We start from the raw sequence: 20,523 nt of genomic DNA on the forward strand, positions 1-20,523 counted from the left end.
TCCGTCCATCCATCCATCCATCCATCCATCCATCCATCCATCCATCCATCCATCCATCCATCCATCCATCCATCTCTTACAGTGAATTTTTCCTATAACAAAGCTATGATGGTAAAATTACCGACATTAGGCTTCCACAGTACCTTTTACCAATAAAAGTCAATTAGTTCTCTCACAATTCAGTGTTTTTAAAGGAAAAATAGACTAAAGTAACAGTGCGGTTCACAGAGGTTTTTTTTGTGTGCGTATGCCTGAGCCTATTTCTCACAGAGTCAAGCGCTGGTGCTGTATGACACATTTCTGTCGTTCCTGCCCCGGGACCCTGGACGGCTCAGTGTGCCTGGACTGCGGGACCGCGGATACGTCTACGTAAATGACGTACGTACACACGCGCCCTTACTGACAGACTGATTCTGAAGAGGCCGCGTCGCCTAGAAGCTTTTACGGAGTTTCATTAACAGAAAAAAAAAATTGCAGGGGTGTTAGAAACGAATGTTGCCCGTTTTCTGCGTTATCTCTTTGTCTTTTTTTGCCCTATAACTTTTACTTTTATTTTGACAGCTCGCGCCAGCCATGCACGCGAACCACAGAATATGTGTGTAAGTGATTATGTAAAAAAATATGTAAAGTTTAACGTCCCAAAACCACGTGCTACGTGACGCCATACAGGCTCATAAAAAGTGATCCACACTCACCGCCATGGCTACAGATGGCACTGACTGAAACTCCCCGTTTAAATTCACTTTTATGCGTAATAAAGTGGCTAGGATGATAGCCGCCATGGTAGCTTAGGGTAGAACATGAAACGCGTTATTCGAAGGTCACGGGTTCGTTTCCTGCCCACGGCTAGTTATCTTTTCACCCACTTTTCTTTCTTCACATTTACATTACAATTCGGTCTAATAACTTCCCCTACATTATTGTTTGTTAGATCTCACACACGCACACACACACCCAAACACACACACATATATATGTATATATTATGAAGTCTTGGTAGTCTTGGCTGCGACAGCGTTTATTTGAGGAAAGACCTCGCAAAACGAACGGGCAGAGCCAGCACACAGACGATGACGATGATGATGACCCATAGTGGCAATGAGGGCAAAGAGACAAGCGGATGATGGTGATTGTGATTATGCAGGGATGAGGACGATGTAAGTTACAAATACCCACACTAGTTCCCCCCCACTTGAAAGCGGACACCCTGGCCGCCGTAAGTCAAAGTGATGGGGAACGTCGCGTGAAAGGTTTCACGCGACAAACGTGGACAATCTCTGTGCTGTGGTAGCGGTGGTCTGTTGGGGCGACGAGTGGTGTCACACGATAATTAACCGGCGAAGTCTGTTCTAAAACAATGTATGGCCCAATGAAGCGTGGTTGGAATTTGTCACAGAGACCAGGAGTGCGAATAGGTGTCAAAAGCAGCACCTCGTCACCAGGTTGGAAAGAGACAACGCGGTGGGATTCGTCATAGATGACCTTCCGCTCGTGCTGTCTCGCTTCAGTATTGATGCGAGCCTGATTGCGAGACTGGGCCAGGCGGGAAATTTATTCTTCGCTAGAAGACTGACATGAATTCCCATGGCTGCTAAAGAAGGAGACGTCGAGAAAGGTAGTCGAGGTGCGTCCGTACACGAGGTAAAACGGTGAGTAGCAAGTTGTTCGTTGAACGGCGGTGTTGTAAGCGAATGTCAGGAATGGTAAAAGAGTGTCCCAGTTTTTTTGGTCGGGTTGGACGTAAACGGCTATCATGTCTGCAAGGGTTCGGTGAAATCTTTCTGTGAGACCATTTGTCTGAGGGTGGTAGCTTGAAGCTGTCTTGTGAGTAGTTCCAGATGCGCGCAGTACTTCATTTACAACTTGTGACAGGAACACTTTGCCGCGGTCACTAAGCAGTACACGAGGAGCCCCATGACGCAGTAATATTGCGTGAAGAATAAAGTCTGCAACTTCCACAGCTGAGCCTGTAATAACAGAGGAAGTCTCAGCGTAGCGTGTCAGGTGGTCCACGGCAGTCACTATCCATCGTTTGCCAGCAGATGTGACGGGGAGAGGCCCGTAAAGGTCAACACCTACAACCTCGAACGGCATTGAAGGGCACGGCAGTGGCTGTAGAGGTCCAGCAGGTGCCGACGTGGGGAGTTTACGACGCTGGCATGGGTAGCAGGAACCGACGTACCGAGCTACACTAGAAGAAAGGCCAGGCCAGTAATAACGACATCGAATGCGGTCAAGAGTTTTTTTAAAACCAAGATGACCAGCAGTCAAGTCGTCATGGAAGGCTTCGAGCACCTGAAGTCGAAGAGAGCGTGGCAGAACAGGAACCCAGCGCTGACCGTCAGGGTGGTAGACGTGGCGGTGGAGAACCCCATTGTCCAGCTTAAAGTGCAGGAGTTGACGACGGAGTCGCGCGTTTGGTGGATGAGAAACTCCCGAAAGGTGGTCGATGATGCGTCTGCAGTATGAATCGGACCGCTGGCGGGAGATAAATGTTGGCTCATCGTCCGAAAAGGGTTGCGTTATTGATGCGAGCGTATGAACTTTGGTAGATGTGGCGGTTGAGTTCTCACCAACGCTCATATGGGTAGTTGGAAGCGGGCAACGAGATAAAGCATCGGCGTCTTGATGTTTTCTGCCTGACTTGTCAGTTATATCAAAGTCGTACTCCTGCAAGCGTAGTATCCACCGACCCAAGCGTCCGGACAAGTTCTTCAGTGTAGAAAGCCAGCATAAGGCATGGTGGTCCGTAACGATTGTGAAGTGACGCCCGTGGAGATAGGGACGGAACTTCTGGACCGACCAAACCACAGCCAAACACTCTTGCTCAGTTATAGTGTAGTTCTTTTCAGCAGCGGTGAGTACGCGACTGGCATATGCAATAACTTTCTCTAGGGAAGACTTGTCGCGTTGTAGAAGAACGGCTCCTATACCAAGGCCGCTAGCGTCGGTATGGAGGATAGTTGGTGCGGCTTCGTCAAAGTGGCAGAGCAGAGGTTCAGACGTGAGTGCCCGCTTCAACAGGTCGAATGCTGTTTGGCATTTTTGAGACCACAGAAAGGGGACGTTGGAAGCAAGTAGTTGGTGTAATGGAGCAGCAATAGAAGCGAAGTTCTGGATAAACCGGCGAAAATAGGAGGCGAGGCCAAGAAAACTGCGAAGCTCCTTTGGTTTTTCGGGGCGCGGAAAGTGAAGGACTGCAGAAATCTTGTCAGGGTCGGGCCGGATGCCATCTTTGCTAACGACGTGTCCTAAGACCTTGATAGATTTGCTAGCGAAAGAGCATTTCTTCGTGTTTATTTGAAGCCCGGCGCCGGCAAGGCACGTCAAAACTTGATCCAATCGTTCTAGGTGCTCAGGAAACGTTGAAGAAAAGATAATAATGTCGTCCAGGTAGCAAAGGAAACTTTTCCATTTCAGGCCACGCAGCACGGTATCTATCATGCGCTCAAAAGTCGCGGGTGCGTTGCAGAGCCCGAAAGGCATCACGTTGAATTCATATAGCCCGTTGGGGGTTGCGAATGCCGTTTTCTCCTTATCGTCTTCATGCATGGGGATCTGCCAGTACCCAGAACGCAAGTCGATGCTTGAAAAGAATTCCGCGCCTTGTAGGGAATCAAGGGCGTCGTCAATGCGTGGCATAGGGTACACGTCCTTGCGTGTGATCTTATTGAGCGCCCGGTAGTCCACGCAAAACCGCACAGAGCCATCCTTTTTATGGACCAAAACAATAGGAGACGACCAAGGACTAGATGAGGGACGGATGACTTCCCGTTTAAGCATGTCCGCAACGTTTTCTTCTATAATTTTTCTTTCAGTGAGAGACACGCGGTAGGGTCGGCGGTGTACAATAGATGTCCCAACAGTTTGAATTCGATGTGCTGTAGTATTAGTGCGGCCCAGCTTAGACGAGCAAATATCGAAAGAATTTGCATGTTTCTGTAACAATGCGAGCAACTGCTGCCTCTGTGAATATGTCAATTCGCTGCTGATAGTGGTGGTAAAGGCGGAGGAAGAAACATGCTCACCGAGGCAAGGTTCTTTGGATGCGATGGCCTGAAGTGGCGTGACGAGTACAGGCTCGAAGTCAGCAACACGGGCCACAGTAGTGCCCTGTGGCAGTAAGATCTTCTCCGGTGTAGAGTTCACAGCGGTGACAAGTGGCGAGCCATTGCAAAAACGAACGACACCGGACGGAAGAACTATACCTTTGCGAACGCAAAGTGGTGACGGTGAGACCGATACATCCCCGTGATAGATGCCGTTGGACGTAATGGTGACAATTTGCTCTTGTAGTGGCGGGAGTTCGATGTCTTTCGCAGCGACCAGACGAAGTGGCTTCTGATTATCGTCGTCAAGCATGTAGTCGGTGTCAGCAAGGTGAACGACGCGTTGTCCACAACAAATCGCCGCGGAAGCAGATGATAGAAAATCCCACCCTAAAATTAGTTGGTGAGAGCAGCGGGACAGGACAGCAAACTGGACATGATGGCGGATGCCGTCGATGAAAACACGCACAGTACAAAGCGCGGAAGGGCGAATGATGTTCCCCTGGGCAGCAACTAACGTGGGACCATCGTAAGGCGTCATTACTTTCCTTAAATGTTCACACAAATCAGCACGTATCACAGACAATGTCGCACCTGTGTCCACCAAAGCATCGACTCGCACTCCTTCCACTTCCACAGAAACCATGTTACACGGGCCTAATGGAGGAATTTCAGTTCTAATTCCGAATGCAGTTTTTCCTCCACAAACTGCATCACTTAGTTTTCCGAATGAATATCAGAGGCGAATGAGGCGGGCCGTAGTGGAGAAGTGGAACGGCGGAAGGGCGAAGGCGAGCGGCGTCTCGTGTTTCGGCTGTTTCGTGGTGCAGTCGATGCAGGGGGAGATGGAGACCGGTGCGGGGGAGACGAATAACGCCGACCTTGATAAGACGCCCCGTTGTACAAATCCCGTTCACGCACATCGTTCCGACGCTCATCTTGCTGGCGCTTCCGGCAGAAACGAGATATGTGGCCGCGATAGCCACAGTAGTAGCATACAGGGCGAGACGAGTGCCACGGTAGAGAATAGAAGGCATTCGGGGCACTTGGAGATAGCGTGGTCAGGTGGGCCGAAGGGTCAGGGGGCACGGAATGGTAGTTCACAGGGGTAGCGGCAGCAACTGACGCGTAGGATGGACGTGGCAATGTCGCGTGGGCGTCGCTGGGAGGCACGGCAGCAACTTGAAATACGTGGCTAAAGGGTGAGAAGCAGGTGGCTGTACGGGCGCAGAGCCAGTCAGGGATGTAAGTTCCTCCCTGATGATGTCACGTAAGGGCATTCCCGAAGGCTGTGTAGGTCGCGGTGTAGGAGGTGTGAAGCCCATGGACCGCAATTCTTCGCGTATAATGTCCCGGATGAGGTCACGCAGATGGCCATCTGACGTGGAGTGGTGGTCGCCGATGTCTGGTTGAAGGCGGACGGAGTCCAGCGCATCAAGGCGCTGGCAGGTCGCAACGACATCAGCGATGGTAGTTGGGTTTTGCACAGCGAGGGCATTAAAGGCAACAGGCCCAATGCCTTTCAATATGTGGCGCACTTTGTCCGATTCCGGCATAGATTTATTGACACGCCAGCAGAGTGCGAGGACATCCTCGATGTATGAAGTATACGATTCACCGGGATGTTGTCGGCGAGTATCGAGTGTCCTCTTCGCAACGGCGGATCGAATGTCTGGTGTCCCAAAGACGTGCCGCAGCTGCTGCTGGAAGGTAGCCCAGTCGGGTAAGTCAACGACATGGTTAAAATACCATGTCTTCGCGACTCCGACCAGATAAAAAGGGACGTAGCGCAGTTTGGCGGCCTCGTCCCACCTATTAGCGGCACTTACGCGGTCGTAGTCATCAAGCCAGTCTTCTACGTCTTCTCCCCGAAGACCAGCGAAGAGCGGGGGTTCCCGCTGATGTCCGTGTATGTAAGTAGGAGGGGCAGCTTGCGGCGGTGCGTGGTTGATGACATCAGTGCCGGCAGGCTCTGTCTGGGACATGCTGCCTGACTGTGGGCGCAAGCGGCGGCCTGAACGAAGCTCCAGGGGGTATAGCGGGCTGCGGGAGGTCAGAGGACCGAAACTCCACCTCCACCACGTATGAAGTCTTGGTAGTCTTGGCTGCGACAGCGTTTATTTGAGGAAAGACCTCGCAAAACGAACGGGCAGAGCCAGCACACAGACGATGACGATGATGATGACCCAGAGTGGCAATGAGGGCAAAGAGACAAGCGGATGATGGTGATTGTGATTATGCAGGGATGAGGACGATGTAAGTTACAAATGCCCACAATATATATATATATATATATATATATATATATATATATATATATATATATATATAGAGAGAGAGAGAGAGAGAGAGAATATTACTGAGATCTTAGATTGCTACAAAGAGAAGTGATTAGACATAATTTTAATGTAAATGTGAAGATATAAAGTGACTGAAAAGATAACTTGCTGTGGGCAGGAACCGAACCTGTGATCTTCGAATTACACGTTCGATGCTCTACCAATTCCGATTCCACGGCGGCTATGCCCCCATCCACTTTATTGGGTATATATATATATACGTGAATTAAACGTGCGAGTGTCAGTCAGCGCCACCGGTAACCACGGCATCGAGTTTGGCACACTCTTCATGAACCTGTATGGCGTCACGTCGATAGCACGTGAACCTATTACAAGCAGGCAGCTGACTTATAGTCCCTCGTATACAAGCTAAATGCACCAGGTCTGCCAGTACGAGACTCTCGTTGTAGCGTTGGTGCTAGCCGAGAGACAAGAGCCTTCTCCTATTAGAGATCAAGCATTGTAGAGGTCTCGGCTTGTCGGCATGTTACCTCGACGTGACTGTCCTTCCTGAGCGGATATGCCCCCCAAAAATTGGGTAAATCCAACTCCTCGCAACCAGTCCATATTATTGATATTATGCGAACAAAATGAACTCTACAGCCACTTTTAGTCCAAAGTTTCTAATGTTAAAATTAAGAGCTTAAAATGACCCGATGTTTTGGGTCCTTGTTGAGGGGTGACTGTTCAACCGGCTCCAAAGCTAGCGAGTTTTCTTAGTGGTGTCTCCCTCTCCTTCTCTCCGCCATTCTTGTTGCTTCGCTGTTTTTTATCCACTGGTTTAAGGTTCGTCGTTGCTGCCTAAAACATTACGTTTGTCTTAGCAGCTATGTCAAATCATCGACGAAATCTAGCAAAGCACTACAGTTTCTTATCTAAAACACACGGAATAAACATGCATCTCTACGGTGATGTCATCAACGCTACTCCTTTTTGTAACACATCTGCAAAGTATTAGCGCCTCGAAATGGGCTGTTTGGTGTGCTCCTCACTAGCCTTACTAGCGTGTACTGTGCACCATTTCTTCATTCTGCTAAGTGGTGGTGCGTTAGCGCACTGGTGGTAAGTAAAGCAGTAAAAAGTGGAATTTGTTCTGTGGGGAACACCGGCGCACAGTGCATGATTTGCCTCCTCCACAGGTTTTACGTTAGGGGCACTGAAAAACGCTTTTTTTTTAGCCAAGCGGTTTTTTTTTTGACAAGGCCGACCGGAAGCACATTGCGTCACCCTTGCGCCACTGTGATTATTCAAAGTCACTGGGACTCGATGATTGACCATGCATGACATGGAGTAGTAGAGGTTTCGCACTAATATGCAATTTCCGTAAGTGTACCCCCTCAAGAGTGTGAGAACCAGCATGCTGTAGTGGGTTGCCAATGCCAGAACTTTTTAGCATATGAACGAAGGTATACAATAAGCCGTCCTCTTGCCGTGACCGTCTGCAGGGTGTGTCAACTCATCAAATGCGGTTCACTATGAAGTTGGCGTAAAATGTAGTAAACTTGCTGTTGATAAAACGTCAACCTACAAACTATCTTCACTTAAATCAACTTATTATTTGAGTTGCTTCTTGTTTTAGCGCTACCAAGGTGTTATTTCCCGCATGGACAACGTGTTCGACATCATGGTGTCCATAAGCAAGGGCCAAAGACTTTCTTTGCTGGTCGAAAGTCAAGGAAGAAATGCCTACGGTAACCTCAACGATGCGAAAGTGAGTTTATAGCTGAATTGTTGTAGATTTGTGCGTATATAGCTTCCGATTTAACTACTGAGGGTTTGAAATAATTCTGTTGCCCAACTCCTCAATCCAGCGGTGTTAGAGTCATGGCGAATAATTTGTTCACCCAATATTACAGGGAATCGTTTCGAATGTGACTTTTTCTGGAATCGTGCTCACTTACTGGAACGTCACTCCAATCGACGAACGAAAGGTACTGCCAAGAAAATTTGCGACTATACCACAGGAGACACACTGCCCTCCTGGTTTTGCTGCTTATGAGGCAAGGTTTCCATTGAAAGTGTCCCCGCCACTGGACACATTCTTGAGGCTGGACCACTGGAAAAAGGCAAGAACTAATTTAACGAGAAAAATATCTTTGTCGCATTCTGATGCGTGATCATCTTTTGTTTCACATTTTTTATAGAATACAGCACAGAAAGTTATGTTGTTAGGCTGTATATTGTGCTTGCCTGAGGGCATGATGCAGTGCAAGTACACAATCCTGATGAAGGACAGACTCACGTCGCGACTTTGCAACAGTGTCGTGTTTGTTTCATTAAGCTACATTGTGTTCTTTGCAATGAAAGCTTTAAGAATAAATACGGTAGCTAGTCTAATTGCACTTTGCATAGATTTTTGTCTTGCAACTACATGGGAGAAGTAGAGTGGAGCCGTGTTCTTGAAACCTAGCGAAATCTTTACACAGCCTCCCCCCATATTCTGTGTCAGCGCTGCAGGCACAGCTGTCTTGGAAGTTGGAATCGTATCATAAAAGGTTAGAAAATAGTCGGGCAACATGTGTTTGAGACAGAGATACGAGATAAAAGAACAATATCGTATCCAAGCTTCGGTCAGTCTGTCCAAAGTTTAAATGACGGACTTCATGAGCACCAGTACAGCATGACTATAGAACCGTTCGTGGCAATCTTGGCGCTCATTGCAAGCAATGTTACTGTTGCCCTGAATTTCATAAAAAACTGTGACACACTAGCCTGGAGCAGTAATCAAATAGCGCGAAAAATCACCGGTGATCTCTATATTGCATTGTTAATTGATGTCAGTTGCCCATCTATTTTACTATCTGACAAACAAATTTCATATACCGCAACACGTGTGTCTTCACCGTGCTTTAATTATTTTGTCCTTGCGCCGAGTTCTTGGTACAGACAATCGCATCTAATAATCTGACAACGAGCCCACTTTAAGACTCTCGTTCATCTCGGTTGTCTTGACATGATTGAGCTCTTTTCGCCATGCGAACGAAGCTTACCTGTTTTTTTTCTTCTCTGTACACTTTTTTTCTTGAATTTTTTGCATTTTTTCTGGTAAATTGCTCTTAGGTATTTATACACGTCTTTTACCAGAATTTATTATTATCTGATAGCATCTCGTGTGCTGCGTTATTCGTTCCTCTGCTGCGACTTCGTTTTCGCCACGCTCTTTGTTGTTTAGAGAAGTTCAGCCCAACTAGCCAAGAGATTCATCTTATTAGGTGACTTTACGCCTCCACGTCCCCTGAACATCCGCCTAGTTTGGACTAGAACGCTCTTACCCTTATGTGAGTGGCGCAAACTCGTGGAGCACCTATACATAGCCTCGGCGTGCTTACGCATTTCCGAAATATCATCATTGAGTGCTGTAATACGAGGCATGTGTGCTGTGTTTATAAACTTAAACTTACCTATCGGAGCTTAGCTGAGCATAAGACAGATGCTTGGGCTAGTTGGTGATTGGGAATCAACATGTTTGCACAGCGCAAGACTACGAGTAGTTACGACGTAACTACTCGTAGTCTTGCGCTGTGCAAATATATTGATTAGCTGAGAAAACGCGATTGCCGACTTTGCGCTTGTATATTGTTTGTTTGTTCAACAGGCAGCACAGGCGCACGCAGTGTTCGCCTTCAGAAAGTAGGGTGGGGGGCGAGGGTACATTGCAGCGCCTCACCCCCATTAAGTGAAAATAGGTGGCTGTGTTTGCGTCTTTCAATTAAGTGACAAGGGGGCAATGCCCAACCGCCTGCACAAACACCGTGTATACGCAAGCCTATGAGTGGCAGTCTTCTCTCTTGACGCAGGGTGCAGCCTTCTTGAATGGCTTCAATCTTGGTCGATACTGGACGCCCATGGGACCTCAGAAGACGCTGTACGTACCCTCCGTGCTCTTCGAGACAGAGAACGTCCTGAACGTTATCGAGCTTGAACAAGCGCCATGCTCGGACTACTCTACTGCCGAATTCGTGGACACACCCGAACTAAACGCAACAGTACCCCTCTTCGCTCGCGCTGCATTGCAAAAGAGCCGTGAATAAAACTTTTCAAATGAATACGGGTCATCGAACTCTTCTTTATGGCACTCTGCAACTATAGCTCTGGTAGGCAAAGATCAATTTCAGATGGACATTTATACCTAAGTTCTTCGTGAACAGCTGCATGTACACATATTGCAACTCGATCTGCCCGAAACGCCGAAAACTTGCTCGATATTTAGGCCATCTTTTGGACAAGCATAATGAGGCAATGTCCAGCATGTCCACGTCAACTAAGTTATGGAGACTGGGCTAGATAAGTGCTTGTGATATACAGCTAGAGGTTCGGATATATGAATTAGCACATATACTGTGAGCATAGAAATAGAAAAGTGTGCGTGTGAACGTTTTATGACAGTGTGAACTGATCCAAGCAAACTGTTCATTCACACGTTATTTCAGCTTGCTTCAGTGTGCTATTATGCTTGTGTTTTGTATGCTGATTGTTCACTTCGGGCATCATTGTGTTTTTTTTTGCTGCACAATCTATCAATATGAAGTAGGTGAGGTAATATGAACATCTACCTTTCCACAACAAAGCAGACCATAACAGAACAGAAGATGCCATACTTTTACCACGATAGCGTTAAAGAGCTCATTTTTCAGAAATTCCGGTGTCGGCGTCGTTTGTTGTAAGTGAGCGAAAAGTCACATGCGTGAGCGAAAAATTGAGAACGATGCAAATAAAATAAATATATGATAAGAGACCTTGGAGCAGAATGAAGACAGAACCAGGGTTGTTGCGATTTGAGTGGGGATTGAATCCGGATCATTGGCCACGCCTCTGCTTGTGAAAAGAGTGAAAAGAACTTTCTCTGCTTGTAAATGCAGTGAAAGTAGCCTTTATGCTTCACAAGCACACGTGTCCTGTATACATGTTTCACAATGCAACATGAAATATTGCCACCCATAGATTTGCTCAGGTGAAGTGGAACAAAGATACAAATTTCATTTTGCTTTTGAGTGAGGGGAAACAAAACTCAAATACAAATTGAAATATTATAACAGATGTCGGAACATACGTTTTAAAATAACGAATTGCAGTCATCACCAATTAGCAGTAGCAGCAAGATGAGTATATATATAGCTAAAACAACAGAAAATTACAGCAAAAATTACTAATTACCATAAAGAAATACATTCGAAAAGAAAGAAATTGAGCGAATTTCATCAAATATACAAAAGCAATGAAGCCACAAAAATATTTATAATAAATAATACAATTATGGCTGCTTACAAGTAAGGAAGTACATGTTAACTTTTTTTCACGCTATTCTTAGTGTCAAGTTCTTCGAAAAGTTCACGAACATAGCTAGTTTCGTGGAGTAGTTAAGGTATTTGATAAGATAGAGTTTGCTGACCATATGTTGTTCTGCATAAAGGCTATCGAAAACGATCAAAGCGTAGATAATAGAGAATATCACTTGGGTAGCAATGCTCCACATAAGTGCCAACGGTGTTTCCTATTTCATCAATGACGTATAAGCTGAGTTTAAGATTGTATAATTGATAGACAGTAAGTATCTTAGGCTTGCCGAAAAATGGAGGAGTGTGCTCTCTTGGTTGCAGATTTTCTATGTAGCGTACAGGCCCCCCCCCCCTTTTTTTTTGTAAAACTAACAGCCTGTCAAGATTGGTTTTTGAAGTTGTCCCCCAAATTAAAAGACAGTAATGTAGATGGGAATGAGCTAAAGAATAATATAGCTGGCGCTTTAAGCAGTTTTGAACTAGAGACCTAAGTTTATTTAAACAGAAATCTATCGAGACATATTGGCGTGTACTTTATTTATTTGAGGTGTCCAACTCAGGTGCTCAATAAAAATACACCTAAAATATAAACAAAGAGACTGATTGGACTTCATTATTTTTAAATCAAAGATAAATCCTGTAATCTTCAAACTTGTTTTGTTCTTAAATAAATAAATTTAGTCTTGCTAACATTCAATCATAGTCGGTGCAAATATAGCCAGGGAGAGAGTGAGACCAGACATTCATTCGCTTTCTTCTCTAGATCTTTTAGACAGCTGCCAGAGAAGAACAAACTTATATCATCTGAACACATAACTGTAGAAAAAGCCACTGGCACGTGAACGATATCATTTATATAAATAATAAAAAATAGAGGTCCCAGTATAGAACCCGGAGGCACACCTCATGTTACTGGTTTTAACTGCTAATTATACCCGTGAACACATGTATATTGTATCCTGTCTGTTAATTAGCTACGTAGTAACTCTAGAGCAATACCTCGAATGTCACAATACGATAAATATTTGAACAGAATATTATGCTTAACCAAAGCGAATGCATTTCGAAAGTCTAAAAATATTTCCAGGGTGAACTGCTTGATGTCTATAATTTTAGCGATTTGTTCTTGCCAAGTAATCCCATTTCTGTAGATTTTTTTGCTCGAAAGCCGAATCGCTCACAGACAAGTAGTTCATGATCATCTATAAACTTGGTTATCCTTGTTTTTTTTTTTCGCATTTTCTAAAAACTTTCGAGAATAAGGGTAACACCGATATCGGCTGGTAATTATTAAAATTTTTGATAGGGCTTTTTTATGTAAGTTTGTTACCCTCGCAGTTTTTATAGCAGCTGGGCAAATGCTTGTAACTAGCGCTCTGTTAAAAATATGTTGTAAAGGTGCCGCAAGTTAAGTTGCAACAAAAGTGCAACTTTATTGGAATAGCTTTGTTTTCGTCGTTACCGGCAGCAGTATTTTTATTTAGCCACACAAGAAAAAATATATATCTCAAATTCACTACATGGTAATAGAAATATAGAATTCATACAAGAGGAAGCTATGTATTTCTCAGCGTTTAATTGCTTGGCGGAAAACAATATGTACCAGAAGTTAAGAAGTATGAATTGAATTTATTTGACAAAGCCTATGCTGTATAAGACACTATCACTCACCAACGTGCTAGGAATGTTATTTTGTTCTTGACCAATTAGAGAACGTAATATGTTCCAAACTTTATTGGGGCTATTGGAAACAGCAAGGAATCTATTTTTATAATATTCAGCCCTAGCTTTCTTGAGGTCAGAGTTTAACTTCTTTCTCACTTTGTTATACTCGTTAAGAAGCGCTATATCTTTTATATTATTAAACTGATGGTCCATGATATCTCGGGCTTTAATTCTCCGTTGTAACTATTTTGTTATCCATGGCTTCTTTTTACTTTTTTGTGTGTGTTTTTGCATAACATTCAGGGAAAGCTTCCTCGTAGCAACGATTTACCTCTTTCAGATATATGTCGTATGAAATGCTTAGGTTTTCTTCCTTGAGAACATTTGACCAGACTACAAGCTCGATCATTGAGCTTGTCACCATTATCACCATGTTTTCGAGATGGTGTCCGCGTCAACGACTTCGACCCAATGCCACTCACCTGGACAAAGTGTGTCGCAATGGAGGATTTTTTCTCCTCCATGTCTCCACCCTTTTCCCAGGGAAAGCCGACAATGACTTCGAGGCACACCAATTCAATCATATACACCATGCCATCGTATGAAACGCCGGGTCGGCGGCGTAAAAAAAATGCTGGAAGTTTGCACTCAGTCGCCCAGACCACAGTGAAGTTGGTCGATCTTCAAGTCTTTAGGCTAACGCCTGTTGCGTCTTTGTGTTAACTGGTTCTTGCTAGGTTTCACTGTGTTGTAGTTATGGTTTGTCGTATTCCATGCAGCGCCGCGCAAGAAGAGGAAAGGAAACGGCTGGCGCGAACGCGCGTACTGCAGAACTCGTGTTTCTTTAACGGCAACCTCTCCTCCTCCTAACGCACATCCTGTTTCAGCGCCCATACTGTTGCCCGTCTTTTTATTCTCCATTGTTTCCCCTTTCCTTCATGCTCAAACTGAGCTGCGCTATGGCAGTTCTTCACCTCCTGGCGGTATCAATTGTCGGATGCGTCGCACAGGAATTCGTGAGTCAGACGCTTGCTCATAGTGAACTATACTTCCTGTCTTCCTTGTTATTTCACCATCTTACGCGTCCTCCCATCTCTTACTTTAGTTGTAAACGAGAAGGGAACAACAAACTGCTCATCCATTTCTTTCTTGTTCAGCTGGCCGTCTCCTCCTCCGGTGTAAGGAGAATAGTACGTTTTTTTTTTTTCTTTTAGGGTGCTAATCACTTGAATGTGAACTCGTGGAGGAGGCAGACAAGACAAAAACTTTGCTCTGCGCATTTGACCTAACTGATCAGCTGTGAGTGAGGAGCTTCATTATTCCACCGCATTAAGCCGGAGGACACCAATATTGTTCTGCTTCGCCCCTTCTTTTGATTTTATTTAAGAGATATTGCGTCATGGTGCAGCTGATGGAATTTTGTCCCATCGCACACTGATAACAGGCAGCGGATTTGTAGGCTACGATATCAGATATTTTCGGCACGGGTCATTTCCTTATGCGGCACTTTCTTGGTGCGATTATAGCGCATAAGTAGAACGTGCTGGCTTGCTTCTACTGACGGGGTGGATGAACCGACCGTGGCACAAGTCTCCTGGGCAGCGGGTACTTCGTAGCTCTCAGTGGTAAAGACCTTACTCAGTCGCCGCCCTAAGGTTACTGGCATTTGCCGCTAAGGGCAAGAAAAAACTGAGACGCGCGCACGTCTATAAACCCCTAGCCCGGCCCATGATGTAAGATATATACTCTTCAGGTGAGGACATTTGCGAGACGCGATAGACTAGATAAAGTATTAACGCCCAGCGCTGCAGTCGGGCCACTGACGGCAGCGGATAACTATCGGCAGAATGACGCAGCTTCAATTCAAGACAAAGACGCGTTCTCGTAGCAACTGGTATACCTTGCGGGAAATTCATCATCATTGTCAGACTGTTTCAGTCGCTGCTTCTTTCCTCGAAAACTCACAGACTCAAATGACAGAAAGTAGTATAATAAACTTTACCTAATTCGTATGTATGTACTACACTGCGGTTGTGCTAGTTGCGGGCTCTATTTTCTACAATAACTGCGCCGTACAATGACGAACAATATTGAACGCAAGAAATAATTTCGGGGCACATTAATGTCCCCGATTTACGTAAGTCTGCCTCTGGTACGCAGTTTAAAAGTAAACATTATCTAATTAGGGCCTCTATCGAGAGCCCATGCACTCGTTGTACATAAGAGGGAGGCATGCACAATTTGTTTGTTTTGCAGCATTTGAGCCTATGGATGTGAAACTTTTACCTGCACGTGCTTGACAGACACTTGAGTTTGCTGGTAACAGCCACTGTTTCTGGGCTGGCAGCTCGGCGTAGCGGAAGCTAAGGCAATCATCCAGCGACGCCGTCTGCGGATTGCGATAAAAGCAGCCAGAGCGACAAGGACGTCGAGTACAAAAGTGTGAGAGATAGCAGAGTTCAGACGGCTCGTGAACAAGCTGTCAGCAGACAACATGCTCTTACGATTAATCCCACTGATTCTGAGGTAAGTGCCATTTCTTTGGCTCCGTCTGAAGATAACAACGTCTCTGTAACATTTACAAATTACTGCCGTGTCGTCATTAACTTTATTAGAAATGTATTATCTCTGTGGTGTGTTTCAATGCTACGCGATTATTCGTTGTTTGCGGCAGCGTGTCATAACCTCCGTTTAAAAAACAGTGTTGTACAAACACAGATAACAGTTCTTGTGTCAAGTGCAAGACCAACTCATACACAGACCTATTAATTCAAAGATGAGTCGCGATATACCAGCTAAATACGCTGCAAGATGATAGTCCAGGGTGTGCAAGGTTCCGTAATGTGCCCCGAAATCTCCATACGCCCTCCATTTAGCCCGCCATTGCAATGCCGCAGCGTACCCTCATGCGTTTTGCAACGTCGGTAAAAAATAGAACGCCCCGGACGTTTTTCTCTGTCACAGTAGAATGTCTCAGAAAAGGGTTATGTCTAAGGTACTCGGCTGCTGACCCGCAGGTCGCGGGATCGAATCCCGGCTCGGCGGCTGCATTTCTGAAGGAGGCGGAAACGTTGTAGGCCCGTGTTCTCAGATTTGGGTGCACGTTAAAAAAAACCAGGTGGTCGAAATTTTCGGAGCCCTCCATTACGACATCTCTCATAATCATAAGGTGGTTTTGGGACGTAAAACCCCACTAATCAATCAATGATCAGAAAAAGGTGTACCTAGCTATGGGAAAAAATGTAAAAAATACCGCTATATCAGTGTTTAGCTTCAGCCGTGGTGTCAGTCAAGCTGCAGTGCGCGTTTACAGATAAGCAAGTCAGCAAGCAAAAAAAAAAAAGAAAAACAGGGCTGTCATAAATAAGCTTTGCTAATTAATATTTCTCTACGCAATATCACGACAGGAAATTTCTTCGCCAAAAATTAAGTCTCAAGGTACTGGATAGCATACTTGCTAGTTCAATAAACAGAACAAAGATATATACAGTAAAAGTTCGAACTCGAATAATTCGGACTTTCAATCAAGTCAAACTGATGTCACGGTCCCTCGGCACAGACCAATTTATTTATGTTGGAAAAAATTCCGGTCATTCGAACGTGTCGGTATCTACAACAGCTAATTCGGATTTCAGGGAGCCCCGTGGCTTTCGACCCTCCTGGCAGAAATCAGCCCGGATTGATCACTGAAATTAATCATTACTTTGATCTGTGTATAACAAGTGTTAGTGACTGACTTCCATGTATGCTTTTATGGTTTTCAATCCCTGTCTACTGCTATTGATATATGCGTGATACGGCTCAGTCAGGCAATGGTTGCCTTCAGCCAAGTCCTCAGGGAAAATTTTAAAATCGTTCTAAATGAACTAAAAAAGAAAGACTTCATATTATGATTGCGCTAACTCTACCAAGTAAATGAACGTCTTTTGGAGCTCAAATAGCTTCGTAAATTTTTACATTAAGGCTCACGTGAATGCAATGAACTGCTTGTTTCTGGCGTATAACTGATTGATCATTATACATTATATTCGCGATTAGAGCATACACATAATTTGCGAAATTACCTGCCACAAACGTGTAGTATCACGTAATTTGCGAAAACAATTCCAGAGATGGCTTTTCTCCGCCCACATGTGGCAAAACATATGTTCATCCTAGCTTTTGCCCGATAATTCGAGCTCCAATTTATTCGAACAATTTTATAGTCCCCTGAGAATTCAAAATAACAATCCCTTACCGTAATTAGGCTTGTTTTCACTAATATATGCAAAGATTTCAATTTTTTCTGAAATAGAATATCCGAACTAGGTGTTTAGATGGAATAATTTTGGTGCCAGCGTATGGTATACGTTTGATATATGCTTGTGGTATTATGGAACCGATAAACTGGAATTAGACCACGTGCTGCCGTAGGTGGCATCTGTTCACAGCAAGTGTTTCAATTGACACCACGATACCTTTTAACAACGTAACTAATAAGTTTCTTCATTTGTTGTTATACCAATACTTTTATTATCACAAAATAGTTGAAGCAAAAGTGATCAACTGCAAATAACTGCATGTATTGTAGGTTTTAGGGGCAGAAAACAGCACGAAAAGAAGGAAGAAACTTGAAAGGACTGACGCTCAATTTACTACTGCACTTTATTAGAATTTCTTTTCTCATACGAGAGCACACACTCGCGCACATGTAGATTTTATTGCAGTGAAGGCTCAGCCAAGGGGAAGGGGACCTATCGGAACTGATATGTGTCGCCAATCAAGTATTTACAAAGCCCATCTCTTTATCAGTCAGCGATACTGAGGAACACTGATGGTCGAGTTTGCTTTTATCTGTCCAACGTCCATGATCTCCCTGGTCAGTCAGTGTTCTGATTAGCAAAGAACATTAGTGCTCATGAATTCCGAATGGCACCCGCAAGGTTTGCAGTGCAGAGGCAGGTGCGTGCCACATGCGAAAGTCTTCAATGAAGAGACATGTTCTCCTAGTCTGTCATTTAGACATCGGCTTCTCTGGCCGATGTACACTTTCCCACATCTGAACGGAATTCTTTACACCACCTCATCGTTTTGTACGAATCGAAAAGCAGTGTCATGTTTTTTTGTATACAACATTTCTTTTTGACTGTCCTTTTCTCATGGTTTTTAATCATGGAGATCAGCTTAGCCACGTTTCAATGCAAAAAAACACGCCATGCGTTTTTCATCTCCCGAGAGAGAGAGAGAAACAATAAAAAGGGAGGGCAGGGAGGTTAACCAGATGCTAGTATCCGGTATGCTACTCTACATAGTTGTTGGGGAATAGGGGGTTGAAAGAGAAAGAGAGTGTTAAAAAATAAAGAAGTAAAAAGCACCGACACACACGCACACACAAAATCAGTCCACTCAGAGGCGTTCCGACAGGCCAGTATAGTTCGCAAGAAGCCCAGTAGCGCTTGCACGGCTTTCTTCTGTGACGATGAGTCATGACGATGGCGCAGTATACTTTGTTCTGACAGCAGCTGGTCATCTAACCTGTTTAGTGTATTAGAAAGGTGTTGTCTTTCCAGGTTGTATTTCGGGCAGTCACACAGGATATGTTGAATTGTTTCTTCATCTCCGCACTGTGCACAGTCGGCGGTGTCGGCCATCCCTATGCGGAACGCGTACGCACGGGTAAACGCGACTCCCAACCATAGTCTGCACAGAGCAGTAGCGTCGCCTCGTCGAATTTTAAGTGTGAATGCACTTTATAAGCGACCCCAAACCATCCACCGCCGTCGGCGGCGTCCGCAGTCTTCTCTCTATCTTTAAAAGAAAGAAGACTTGGCGGGCCGCAGCGCGACGCTCTACCGAATAAGCCACGGACGCGACGCTGATATCGGTGTCAGTAACGCGCCTTATATCTTTAACGCCGCTGCGCGCGTTCCCCTCCCCCTTCGCTTGCTCCTCCGCTCTCCTCGCTCGCTGCAGCTGCGCGCGCACCCCTCTCTCTCGCCCGCCCGCCTTCTCTCTCAGTCTCCCGTCGAGAGCGGGTCGTGAGGGGGAGTAAAGTTAAAATCCGTTGGCATTCGCCAGTGAGTTAACGTAAACTCCCCCGTGTGATCAAATTGTGATTCCCAGGAACCATTACACCATAAAGGCACCATAGTGTGATTAATAAATATAATAGTGCGAATTATTAAATACCCCTCATAGCATCACCCCTTGTATTCGCACTTAACCATGTTCACCCTCGGGGAAATGCTTGGGAGTTTTTTGTTGGAAGCTGTACGCTTAACGTTGGATCAAGGGATCGAAATCGTGCATGCGTAAAGAGAGGCTCATTCCAAAGAGCCATAGAGCGTTGGCGAGCAAGCAAGCGGTGCCTCCTAGCAGCGTCCGTCCTTGAGAGAGGTATTGACTGGTTGTTGTCTTCTGTATGGGCTGAACGGGCAGCTTGATCAGCTCGTTCGTTACCGATAATTCCACAGTGGCTTGGCAACCACTGAAATATAACGTGGCGCCCTTTCTTTGTTATATGGTGTAGCATTTCTGCTGTTTCAAATACAACTGCTCGTGTGGACCACGGCGTAGATTTGACAGAAGTGACTGCAGTGCCGCCTTGCTGTCACAGAAAATTGTCCACCGTTGCGTGCTATGGTCGTTAATGAAACGCAGCGCAGCCCGAAACGCTGCAAGCTCTGCTGCCGTTGTTCTGGTTGCATGAGCTGTCCTGAATTTGATGGTTGTGGCGTGCGTTGGAATAACGACCGCCGCAGTTGAGCTGTTTGGCAGGACGGAGCCGTCGGTGTAGACGTGGGTGCAGTCTTGGTACTTCTCGTACAGCAGAAGTAAGGCGAGCTGCTTGAAGGTTGGCATTGAGAAATCACATTTTTTTCTTTTTGATGCCTGGTATTGTCAGGTTGATGACTGCCTGTTTGAGGCACCATGTAGGAATTGAAGGTCTCGCCGCGGGCGTAAAACCAGTTGGTAGGGAGTTACCATGTGTAGTTATTGTTCGACAAAAGGAAGTATGAGGTCTATCCGCTGGTAGAGAGGCTAGGTGGTGATGGGGAGTCCGGCCCACATGCCTTATGTGTGTCCTCAAAGCTTCAATTTCAATATGGGTCTACACGAGGCGGTCTATGGCTAAAGCTATAGTCGCCACTATTGAGGCACCCTGAGGCAGACCTAGACATATTCGAAGCGCCTGTGCTTGAACGCTTTGTATCA

At 45.4% G+C, this 20,523-nt stretch overlaps 2 protein-coding genes and 1 long non-coding RNA gene across 4 annotated transcripts in view; 2 read left to right on the plus strand and 1 right to left on the minus strand.

The window, feature by feature from the left end:
• Positions 1-10,434, plus strand: part of LOC142782165 (beta-galactosidase-like) — a 49,344-nt gene extending 38,910 nt beyond the window's left edge. Inside the window, exons 12-15 of one of the 2 annotated variants that reach the window (XM_075882239.1) lie at positions 271-378; positions 7,968-8,099; positions 8,245-8,454; positions 10,186-10,434. In XM_075882239.1, coding sequence (XP_075738354.1) covers positions 271-378; positions 7,968-8,099; positions 8,245-8,454; positions 10,186-10,419 — 684 coding nt within the window. In that variant the 3' untranslated portion in view covers positions 10,420-10,434. The remainder of the gene's footprint in view (positions 1-270; positions 379-7,967; positions 8,100-8,244; positions 8,455-10,185) is intronic. The other variant, XM_075882240.1, reaches the window with a different exon arrangement.
• Positions 1-14,173, minus strand: part of LOC142782190 (uncharacterized) — a 32,540-nt gene extending 18,367 nt beyond the window's left edge. Inside the window, exon 1 of the long non-coding RNA XR_012888397.1 lies at positions 13,812-14,173. This is a non-coding gene — a long non-coding RNA (uncharacterized LOC142782190). The remainder of the gene's footprint in view (positions 1-13,811) is intronic.
• A 1,427-nt stretch (positions 14,174-15,600) lies between these two features.
• The window catches only part of LOC119177892 (lysosomal alpha-glucosidase), a 74,071-nt gene continuing 69,148 nt past the window's right edge, over positions 15,601-20,523 (plus strand). Inside the window, exon 1 of the mRNA XM_075882241.1 lies at positions 15,601-15,855. Within this exon, the coding sequence (XP_075738356.1) occupies positions 15,824-15,855 (32 nt within the window). The 5' untranslated portion in view covers positions 15,601-15,823. The remainder of the gene's footprint in view (positions 15,856-20,523) is intronic.

The sequence above is a fragment of the Rhipicephalus microplus genome, chromosome 2, assembly GCF_043290135.1.
Source record: "Rhipicephalus microplus isolate Deutch F79 chromosome 2, USDA_Rmic, whole genome shotgun sequence".
Lineage (NCBI taxonomy): Eukaryota > Metazoa > Arthropoda > Arachnida > Ixodida > Ixodidae > Rhipicephalus > Rhipicephalus microplus.